The sequence below is a fragment of the Gracilinanus agilis genome, chromosome 4, assembly GCF_016433145.1.
Source record: "Gracilinanus agilis isolate LMUSP501 chromosome 4, AgileGrace, whole genome shotgun sequence".
Classification (NCBI taxonomy): Eukaryota; Metazoa; Chordata; class Mammalia; order Didelphimorphia; family Didelphidae; genus Gracilinanus; species Gracilinanus agilis.
The window spans coordinates 414,281,324-414,293,033 of record NC_058133.1 but is presented as its reverse complement, the minus strand read 5'-3'; the positions used below and the strand labels follow the sequence as shown (position 1 = coordinate 414,293,033).

General features: G+C 33.9%; 1 protein-coding gene across 1 annotated transcript in view; it reads left to right on the top strand.

Annotated features, from left to right (window-relative positions):
• Positions 1–9,756, top strand: part of LOC123246642 (nesprin-1-like) — a 35,433-nt gene extending 25,677 nt beyond the window's left edge. Inside the window, exons 9-13 of the mRNA XM_044675465.1 lie at positions 1,978–2,130; positions 3,168–3,350; positions 5,891–6,028; positions 9,139–9,324; positions 9,477–9,756. Of these exons, the coding sequence (XP_044531400.1) occupies positions 1,978–2,130; positions 3,168–3,350; positions 5,891–6,028; positions 9,139–9,324; positions 9,477–9,644 (828 nt within the window). The 3' untranslated portion in view covers positions 9,645–9,756. The remainder of the gene's footprint in view (positions 1–1,977; positions 2,131–3,167; positions 3,351–5,890; positions 6,029–9,138; positions 9,325–9,476) is intronic.
• The last annotated feature ends 1,954 nt before the right edge of the window (positions 9,757–11,710 follow it).

Below are 11,710 nucleotides of genomic sequence, written 5' to 3'. Positions count from 1 at the left end.
GATCAAGGACACATGACAAAACTAGTGGAAATGCGCACCAGCCATGGGTGGAGGGGGGGCGGGGGGGGGGGGTTGAAGGGGAAAGGTGGAGCATGAATCATGTAACCATGTTAAAAATGAATATTAATAAATGTTAAAAAAAAACAAAAACTCAAAACTATATCAGTCACCCAAGAAAACTAGCCACATTGAGAGGAAGAACCATGGGAGGAGAAACACAGAAGAAAAACAACTGCTTGAACATATGGGCTGATGGGGATGTAGACACAAAACGATAACTCTAGTCAAACTATCAATATGGAATTAGGTCTTAATCAATAATACATGTAAAACCCAGTGGAATTGTGCATCGGCTAAGGGGTGTTAGGGGGCTTGGGGGGAGAGGGAAAGAACATGAAACATGTAACTATGGGAAAATATTCAAAATAAAAAACAATTTAAAAAAACCAAAAAAAAAAAAAAAGGAAACTAGAAAGAAGTGGGGAGAAAGGACACCAAGAGATACCTGGCATAGGGACATCTTGTCCCTTGGAGTTCAAACCAAGAAGAACTGCAAATAAAATATGGAGACAATACAGAGTATGTGAAAGGGAAATAAGAGAAGAATGGGAATTTAGAAGCATTGTTGAAAGGACTTAAATGCCAACCTATGCAGTTTGTATTTTAAATTAGGGACAGTTGAGCTACAAAAGGATTTTGAATGGGAGAAGATTATATATAATCAGAACTGTGCCTTGCTCAAAATATTTTGACAATTATGTCAGTGATGAATTGGAAGGGAAAAGACTAGAGGCAGAGAGTCTAGCTAGGAGTCTATACAATAACCCAGATGAGAAGTGATGAGTGCTTTAATTAGTATTTTATTCAGTATTGTGCTATTAGAACTGAGAAGAGTTGTCAGTTAACTTTCTATGTTGATGGTGAGAAAGATTGAAAGGTAAATGGCTAAGTGAACTCTAAACTTTGGAGTGACACTATAAATGAAAGGACATTTGGAGAAAAGATGAATTAGAGCAGGGGTTGGCAATGTATGGCTCTCAAGCCATATCTGGCTCTTTTGAGGGCCAGATATGGCTCTTTCTGCAGGAGCCATGAAGTCAATTTTTTTCAGGTGCTGTTACAGGAGTGCGCACTGTGAGCACTGTATGGCTCTCACGAAATTACATTTTAAAAAATGTGGCGTTTATGGCTCTCGTGGCCATAAAGGTTGCCGACCCCTGAATTAGAGGGTAGGTAGAGATAAATTCAGCTTTGAACACATTTAGTTTGAAGCACTGCCAAAACATTTGAGTGGATTTGAACCAGAAGCCACTTCCAATGAATATTGTAGATCAAGTGAGAGAACAGAACTGGATATAAAGATTTGGAAACCATCTGTATAGGTATGATAGTCAAACATTTTTCCATTTCATATTTCTCTTTCCTCTTCAATGCATTTAAAACTTTTAACTATTCACTGTAAAAACAAAGCATTACCACTAGGAAAAAATAAACACTGTTGTCATACTTCTTCATCCTTTATAGCTATGAGCCTATTGAAATTTTGTTGACATGCTATCAGGGCAGTTTTGATTTCATTGAAAAGTGTTAAAAATAATAACCTGAAAATTAATGTCAAAATATCTCTCACTAGAGAATTTCTAAGAAACTCAGACAACAGTACGTCATCAAGCATTTAAGAGATTATGTGCCACATATTATGTTAGGTACTGATATATTCTTTTTCAATTCAGATGATAGCTGAAATACTTATAAGTGTCAAGAAAAGTAAGGTGTTAGGCTTGATTAATCAATTAAGTGAATAGAGTTGCAGAATTTGTTGCTGTGAAAAGTGGGATCTTGCAATGATTGATTTGACTTAAGCTCATTAGTCCAGAGTTTTAATGACTACTTCATTTAGGAAGTAGCTTCAATATATATATATTCAGTAATTATTAGTTGGTGTTAATAATTATTGTGGTTGTTTTGACTTTTTAGATCCAAGCCAAAGAAAAAGAAGCCCAGAGGAGCAAAACAATGAATCACGAATTCGGCCAGAAAATTCAGAGGATAGCAAAAGAACTCACTACTATTTTGACCAAGCTAAAAGTAAAGACAAATGACTTAGCACAAGCTAAAATTGACCAGAAGGTAAGTAAAGAAGAACAGCACCCAGAGATGGGAATACTTAAAATAGAGACAAAGAATGAAAATAAGATTAGGGGAAGATTATTGTTTTGATACCATAGGGAAGTACCAGAAATCCTTCAGGAGATACATCATTTTATGGAGAATTTTGGCACGGTACAAATGTTAGTTTTGAAGGAATAAGCTAAAAAAGAAAAGTTTAAGTTAAATTATTTATATGAAAGAAAGTCAGGAAACTGTGGAAGATTAAGAATTTTAATAGATTCCAAAGTGGACAGTGTTAAAAGTAGCTCAACTTCATGTCCCTTATTTCTTTGTCTTAGAAATTAATATGGGGGCAGCTGGGTAGCTCAGTGGATTGAGAGTCAGGCCTAGAGACAGGAGGTCCTAGGTTCAAATCTGACCTCAGACACTTCCCAGCCGTGTAACCCTGGACAAGTCACTTGACCCCCATTGCCTAGCCCTTACCACTCTTCTGCCTTGGAACCAATACACAGTATTGACTCCAAGATGGAAGGTAAGGGTTTAAACAAAAGAAATGAATATAACTCTTTAAGGTGACAAAGTATTGTGAAGAACTACATTTAATCCTATCCATAATACTTGCCTCTCCTACTTCCAGTGGTACTGATTTGGATAACAACAGCATGTTAGCCAGTTGGTACCTTCAGAGCTCAGACAATGAAATTAGCATAACTTTTTGCTTTAACACTGAGCAAACTTGAATTTTAACTTCTTGGTTTTAAAAATAAACAGAATGTGGTTTAGGATTTGGGGAGTTGTTACTCACTGATTCATCTTGGGTGGAGCAAAAAAGGAGGAGAGAAAGGAAAATGTTACCCACCTCGCTCAGACTCAGAGGAAATAAACATCAAGATGATGCCACAGCTATTCTGTCTTTCCAGGCAGAAAAGTTGAAATAAAGCAGTCAAAGTAACACTATTCCTAAATGCAGTTTTAAAACCCTTTTGAATCTGGAAAACTTGGAGGGATGGATTTTTTGGAAGTATACTATTTTCTGACTTTGATATTTATTTTAGACCCTTGGAGAGGAATTAGATGGATGTAATATAAAGCTAATGGAACTAGATGCGGCTGTACAAGATTTCACTGAGCAGAACAGCCAACTGGCTAAGCAACTGGCCAAGAGGATTGGTAAACTGACTGAGCTTCACCAGCAGACCATTAGGCAGGCTGAATACAGGCTCTCCAAGCTCAATCAGGTAGGCTTTTAAATATACCAAACAGTATCTCTTTAGGCAAGCCATTCAAGGTTTATGTTTTCATTTCCGTTTTAAAGATAACAGTACTAATTGCAATTTTTTCCCATAAGACTTACTATAGAAGGGTTCTTATTAAATTTTATATGCACTAAGGGGTAGGTCTTATAAAAACAACTATTTGATGAATCCACTTGTGCAGTGAATAAGCAATTCAAGAAAATGATGGAGATCTCTGTTTTCTGATCATTAGATTATAGACATAAAAGGTAGAATTTGTATAGCATTTTTAGGTTTGCCAAGCACTTTACAAATAATCTAATAATTTATTCATTTTAAAGATAAGGAAACAGGGAACATGATTAGAAGACTTATTTAAGGTCACACAGGTAATAAAAGACAGGTACTAATAAATGCCAGTGTTTCTTACATTGTATTTTGGTGAACATCAATGTTAATGGAAGAAGGAACAGCATAGTTGGTACCATGGAATGGCCTACATGTATGTTTTCTAAGACCCTCAGTGTATTAGTTCATGCACTAAGGAGCATATAGGTCTTATGTAAAGTTTTGCCTTAACTATCTTCTTAAAACCCTTCTCCATCAATGAAATATCAGTTACTCAATAAAAATTTATTAAGTACCTATTATGTGCCAGGCACTATGCTAAGCAGTAGGGATACAAAAAGATAAAAGACAGTCCCTTCCCTAAAAGAAATTACAATCTAATTGGGGAAAAAAGCTATATACAAAATAATTAGGAAATAATCAATAGAAGAAAGGTACTAGAGTTAAAAGGGTTTGAGAAAGTTTTTCTTTAGAAAGCAAGATTTTAGCTGAGCCTCTAAAGAAGCCAAAAGGAAGTAGAGATGAGGAAGGACTCCATTCCATGAATTAGAGTCAGTTAGGGAAAATGCCAGGGTGCAGGTGATGGAGTTTATTTCTTAAAAAACAGCAAGGAGTTCAGTAACTTTGATTAAAGAGTATATGGTTGGGAAGATGGCGTAAGAAGAATGGAAAAATGGGGACAGAGAGCTAGGTTAAGAAGAATTTTGTATTTGATCTTGGAAATGATAGAGAGCCACTGGAGCTTATTGAGTATAGAGATGACATGGTCAGTCTTCTGATTTAGAAAAATCACTTCGGCAGCTGAATAGAGGATGGACTGAAGTAGGGAGATACTTATGGCAGGCAGACAAACAGCAAGCTCTTGTAATAGTATAAGTATAAGGAGATAAAGTTTGAACCAGGGTACAGAGGGGTAACAGTATCAGAGGGGCAAAAAGGGACAGATTTGATAAAATTCAAGATATATGAAGTGTGAGGAAGATTGAAGATTTGAGGCTAATACCCAGGGTTTGAGTCTGGGATTCTTGGAGGACAGCAGTGCCTAAAATAGTAATAAGAATCTTCAAGTTTGAAAAGGGAGAAGATTTGAAGGGAAAGATAATAAACTAAGTTGGATTTAGGATGTCTATGAGACATGTAGTTTGAGATACCTAATACATAGTTGGAAATGTGAGATTGGACATCAGTAGAAAGTTTAAGTCTAGGAAGGTAGATTTCAGAGTCATCAGCATAGAGATGATAATTGAATCCATGGGAGCAGATGAGATATATTACCAAGCTAAATAATATATAGGGAGAAGAAAGAAGGGTCAGGACAGGACCTGTTTTAAGAAGTTATTGGTTTTGTTTCTGATAAAAAGTTTTGTTTTTCTCTTGTTCAGTAACTCTAATATGCCTAGAAAACAAAAGCATATCATTATTCATTTATAGAATTAGTTCAAATTTTAATAATCTTGATTTTAAATTATTCTGCATAAAGTATTAAACATTTAAATACAAAACCATAGAAGGTTAAAAATATATCTTGATGCTAATAAAATACTTATTATATATTCACCCCCCTAAAGCCTAGATTAATGATTTATATATGGCAGATCATTCATGTTTGTTGAATAAATTAACAGAATCTATGCACACTTTAGAAATTAGAATTTTTAGTAAGCAAACCTTTGTACATTTGTTTCTGACTTCTTCAATAATTCAGCCATCAGGAAAACTAAGTCTTACTTTAATATAGGTTAACTAATTATAAGTCTATTATTGGCCCTTAATGGCAAAAGGAGTTATATCAGGCTGCATGGCGTAGAGATAATACAGGAGGGAAATATTAGTCATAACCACAGAAAAAATTTAAAGAAACAAAAGGAAATTAGAAACTTTAGTTTATCAAAAGGAAAACATTCAAAAGATAGCTAAAATTATGTGTATTTTTCTTCCTGGTAGAATTCATTTTTTAAAAGTCAACTTAATTATTTTCTACTCTTATTTATTCATCAAATATTTTATTTATTGATATATATTAAGCACTTGTTTGCATAAAGTTAAATCCTGAGATAGATATTGAATTCATGTAAATCATGTCTGTATCCTCTAGTCAATGAGATCATTTTAAAATGAAAAACTATAGTAGCTTTATAGAAAGCTTTGATTTCTTAATTCTTTTAGTTTAACTAAAAGATCTTCCATTTTTTTAGGCAGCTGCACATTTAGAAGAATATAATGAAATGCTGGAATTCATATTGAAGTGGGTAGAAAAAGCTAAGGTCTTGGTACATGGAAATATTGCTTGGACTTCTGCTAGCCAACTTCGAGAACAATTTATTTCATATCAGGTAATTTTGAACATTGGTTTTCAAATATTTAAACATGTAAATTGATAAGTTGTCTTGTGTCAAATACTATAGGGAGCTCCAGTTGTTTAGTAAAAAGGAGGGTAGACAGAACCTAAAATTCTTTTGTCCTTTAAGAAGTTCTAGCTCATTTGATTTGTCCCATTTCCCATCATGATTTGGCAATCATGATTTCAGTAGCCAATAGAATAGCAGTCTCTTTCAGATTCTTCTTTTCTACAAAGTTGACAATCACAATCTATCTTTCTATACCCAAGTCATTGATAAGAATGTTAAAAAGAATTATGTCCATGAGACTGCCAGGTGATAGAGAGCCAAACCTATATATGGGAAGTCCTGGGTTCAAATCTAGATTCAGACACATACTGTGTGACCCTGGGCAAGTCACTTAATCTCAATTGCCTACTTTTCCTTCTCTTCTGCCTTGGAATAGATACATAGTATTGACTATGAGACAGCAGGTAAGGATTAAAAAAGAATGCTTCCAAAGACAGAATTGTCATTAATACCATTAGAAACCTTCCTCCAAGAAGGACTGATCCATTAATCAATATTCTTTGGCTCCTTTCATTCAATCAATTTTATTGTATTTTATTTCATTTTTTGGTCAGAGCATACCTTTATTTAATATATGCACTGCACTAAGGCAGTAGATACATTGCCAGCAGTCTTTCTTGTCGAGCACAGTCAAATCACTCTCAATCAAGTTTGTTTTATTTAAATACTTAATCACATTTCTAGGTGGAAGCAGCATTTGGTGCAAAGAATACAAATAAACATGAACAAATTCTTGGTACTTGTTGATAGGTGTGGAATTGAGCTCAAAACTATGCCCACATTTTCCTTTCATTGTAAAAAAAAAAGTCTATGTATTGTACTCTATAGTATGTTCAATCAAAAAACTCACTGTACAGAGGGAATTGAGCTTTAAATTTTACACTACAGCATTAAAAATAAATCTTACAATGACAGTGCTTCACTCTTTAAACATTTTCTTCAGAATCTCTTCAGTAATAGCAAATAAAGTCACCAGTATTCAGTATTTGCATGCCTGTCTTTTTATAGTAACTACAAAATATTTTGAAAAGCAAAATCATTCTTTCTCCACACAAATAATGACAATAAGAAAATTATAGGAGTTCTGTGCATTATTAGCTTCACACAACACATTTTCCCTCTGCCTCCCACTCTCCTACCCCGCCTCCCCACTTATTCTCCCCTCCCCCCACCCCATATACCTTTGCACTGAATGCACCTTCCAGGGACCTGAATGTCCAAACCCGCCACACACATTTCTAACTTGTGATCTTGGTAGCAGGATCTGTGCTTTCTCATTGATGACTAGATGCCCTGCTTCAGCCCACAAGTTGATCTGATCTTGTCAAGTTCAATGTCAAAGTTATGCCTAAATGCCGGTCACATATTTCAAGATGCTTTTGGGTGGCGGTGGGTTTTTCAGTGGTGAAGAAAAATGCTCCCTCCCACTGTTCAACTCAAATGGTAATTTGAACATTAACAGCACCATTATACATTATGTATGTATAATTTGTATGTGTGTATATTCTATATTGTTCATATATATATGAATATTATACCCAGCCTTTGCTCTGCAAGCATTCTCAAAGATAAGCTCATTCATTATACAAAGGCTGTCAAAGACAAATTTTACTACATGTGTAATACAACAAAACTATTTCTTGGTTAAAAGACAGGTCCAGTTACAACATCCTGTTTTATCCTATATACTTAATAAGAGGAACCATTAATATCTCATCTCTTCTCTTCCCTCCCACTCCAATAAACCAAGTAGTTAAACAAAACATTTTTAGTTTTTAAGGAAATCGTTTCTTCTTTAAAAATTTTTTCTCCCATAAGCATTATAAAAAATTCTCTTTTCCTCCATAGAAGTCATACAGAATATCTCATTTTACAATAAATGGTTAACTTACAACAGTTACCATAAATGAAGTGACCCAATTAGCAAACTAAAACTTTTCACAGAGATATAGGTAGAAATGACCAAGGGAGGAGATCTTAACTTTGAGATCTCAAATCTTAACTTGGAAATATCTGAAATCTCAACAAATAAAACATCAGATTTGCGTGACCTCTGAATTGCTGAACTTGGGAAACTGATACATATCCATGCCTTCCCTTAACAATGTGAGAAGTATAAAAGTTTTTGGCTATTCACTTCTCTTCTGTACAAATCTAACTTACATATATATTACTCCTGTAAACCTCCAGGGTGGATATCCAAAGAAAGTCTCATTTCAACATCTCACATCAGAGTGGATATGGGAGCATGAATTGACTTTCAATCTGATAGTAATGATAGTAGCTTCAGTTCAGGTTTCAGGTTCACAAAAAAAAATAAATTTGCACATGTAGTGGGATAGGGGAGAAGGGAGGGAGCCAAAGAGGAGGGAAGGGAAAGATTATCTTATTGCAGAAGTTGGTTAATGGAACTATATCAATGAACTTTAAATCCACCCAACTGTGTTATCATTCAGCTTATGTCTCCCCCTTTTATCCATTTGAGATCTCATGAGTTTGTTAACCACTTGGATGGAAATCTAATATATTGTATTTATCCTCATTTTGTAAAAGTATTAAGGTGTAGCAGATAGTTAACTCCAAAACCTGTTAGACCTGGGCTCAAGTTCTGTCCCTGACATATATTAACTGTGGTACCTTGGACAAGTCATTTAGCCTTTTGGTGCTTAAGGCAAACCTCTAAGGCTATAAGGTCCAGAGTGCATCAGTAAAAGTAGTTTTCTTAATGAGTTCCCTATGAAATCACAAGTGCATCCTTTATCCTCATTCCAGTGTCATACTCACTAGTTATCTGGGAAAGGAGAAAGAGGGAACTACTACATATGACTTATTTTGGTGAACACTTCAAGCTCTTAGTGATCACAACTTACTTCATGCTCATAGTTCATTCTCTTAATAAAAAATATTTAGGGTATTTAAGACTCTTTGTTCAATGCATTTGTGACTTCTGGATCTATTTTTTTCTTCATCTGTCAGACATCCAAAGAGTTTAAAAGACTGAATTTAATATCACAAATACTTTCTTTTCATTCCAGACCATGCTAGAAGAGTCTGGAGAAATTCACATTGATTTGGAGGCCATGAAAGAAAAGATAGAACAGCTGAGCAGCGTGTATTGTACAGAGGTCATGTCTCAACAAGTGTCAGAACTGGGACGAGAGACAGAGGGGTTGCGGCAACTCATCAGATCACGTTTGCAGAATCTCCAAGATGCTGCGAAGGTAAATGAAGAAGCCATCATTCTAACAACTGTGATGCCAAAATTGACCAATATTCAACTCTGACATTTTTGTTCTAACATTTTTGAAACTTTATTCTCTGAAATACTCATGTTTTATATAATGTTTTGGTTGCTCACATTTTGATTTTCTAGGATATGAAAAAGTTTGAAGCTGAGCTAAAAATCCTACAAGCTGCATTGGAGCAAGCTCAAAAAACTCTTACTTCCCCAGAGTTAGGACGTCTAAGTCTGAAAGAACAGCTTTCTCATCGACAGGTAAAAAAAAGAAGAAGAAGAAGAAGAAAAAGTAACTATGCATAAGTACTATTTCAGGTAGCTTTTGCAAAAATAGGATTGGCTTAAATTACAGTCCTAGTTGTATGTAAATTATTTTGAATTTTTTATATTTGGGGAATAAAAACTTATGAGCAACCCTGACCATTTATTTCATGAACAATTTTTTTTTAGAAAATGAGGTAAAATGTTCATTTTCTTCAGGTAGTTTTCACTTTATAATGTTTTTAAATTTTTTTTCTATTTTGTTTGTTGGTATAAAAGCCTGATAATCATATGAGAGAGTTCTGTTTGTTTTTTATCTACTAATATATAGATTTTTACATCTTGCATGTAGGACTTGATCATCTAATATCTTTGAAATCAAGATTCACCTAAAGGAAATATCTAGAATTGAGACCCCTAAAATGGGCTTTCAACTAATTGCTTTCTTCAGAAAGATATGCCAACCTCATTGGCATTTCTTTTGCTCAAAGAAATAAACACCTACAAAAAACCAACAGTAGTGGTAGAATAAAACAATCATAGTGATTCTATCTAAGGAATTAATATAAAGGATTCATTAAGCCCTTTGGGATTTATTGATTTATATCCTTAATGATCAATATTAACATTATATAATGATCCTCTCAGGTATTACAGGACAGTTTAGATTAATTTAAAGTTAAAACTTAGAGTTTCCAAACTGGATAACTGAACTATCTAGAATTAAAAATAAAAATAATTTGCATATGTGTTGAACACATCTCAGAAAGCTAAATTTATTTTTTCTATTACCAATAAAATTCTATTTAATTTTTAGAAACGGTGGCCTACCTAGGCAACAAATCATGTGACTGTGATGTAGTTTCCTTCACTTAATTAGACTAATTAATCACCCCTTGCCATAATTAAACTTGTTTTTGTTTGAAAACTTATTCACAAGTTCACAAAACGTGACTTTTATTTCCAGCATCTGCTGTCTGAGATGGAATCATTGAAGCCAAAGGTGGAAGCAGTGCAAATTTGTCAGAGTGCTCTAAGAATCCCTGAAGAGGTGGTCACTAACCTGCCTATATGCCACATGGCTCTCAGACTACAGGAAGAAGCTAGCCGTTTACAACACACAGCTATCCAGCAGTGTAACATAATGCAGGCAAGTATCCGATGCCTAAAGGAACTTCTGTGATAAATTCTTTTGCATATCGTGTTCATAAGAATGATTCACCTGTTTTTTCTTAGATCCATGCATTTTCAGCCACCAAAATACACTCACAATGTTGAATTTGGCAACTGTCATATAAAATAGAAAGATGAAGCTTATCCCTCTATTATTTGAATCAATTAAAATAAACTAGAGAAAGCACTAAAGTAAATAACACAAAAATTGAAAAATAGTAATATTAATGTAAACAGGAACACAGAAAAAAATTAGTTTTTCCTGACAATCTCTGAGAAGTCAAAGTATCTTAAAATCAACACAATATTTTCTTTTTTTAACTTTCAAAAATACTTATAAGATTTCTAACACAAACCCTAATGATAATTTCTATGTAAAATAGAGTTAATCTTATTTTGAGTTCATCAACTCATATACAAATGCTCTTTCAATGAATCAATGACATCAAACACAAAAGCTTACTCTGGTATCTTTTCCATTCTATTCTTTTTTCTACATTTTTTATTTTTCTAATTATTTTATAATCAAACAATCAATCAATAAGCATTTCTTAAACACATGCTATGCCAGGCACTGATACAAAGAAAATGAGAAAATGATTCATGCCTTTTGGCTTTAAGAAACTTATATTCTGTTGAGAGAGAGGCAACATGGATAAATGGATATGTATGAGTGTTCGCATACATACTCATTTCTGCCCATGTTACCTCTATTAGAATTTAAATTTCATGCACACACCAAGACAGAGAATATTTGTTTACATGTATTTTACATGCATATATAGCTATTTATTCGTTTCACATGTAAATATATACAGATATTACACACATACACATTTTAGAGAAATAAATATCAAGGTTATTTTCTATCTATTTTGTATAGTACATATATAATAAAAATTAACAGACATATATCTGTATATACAGTTATGTAA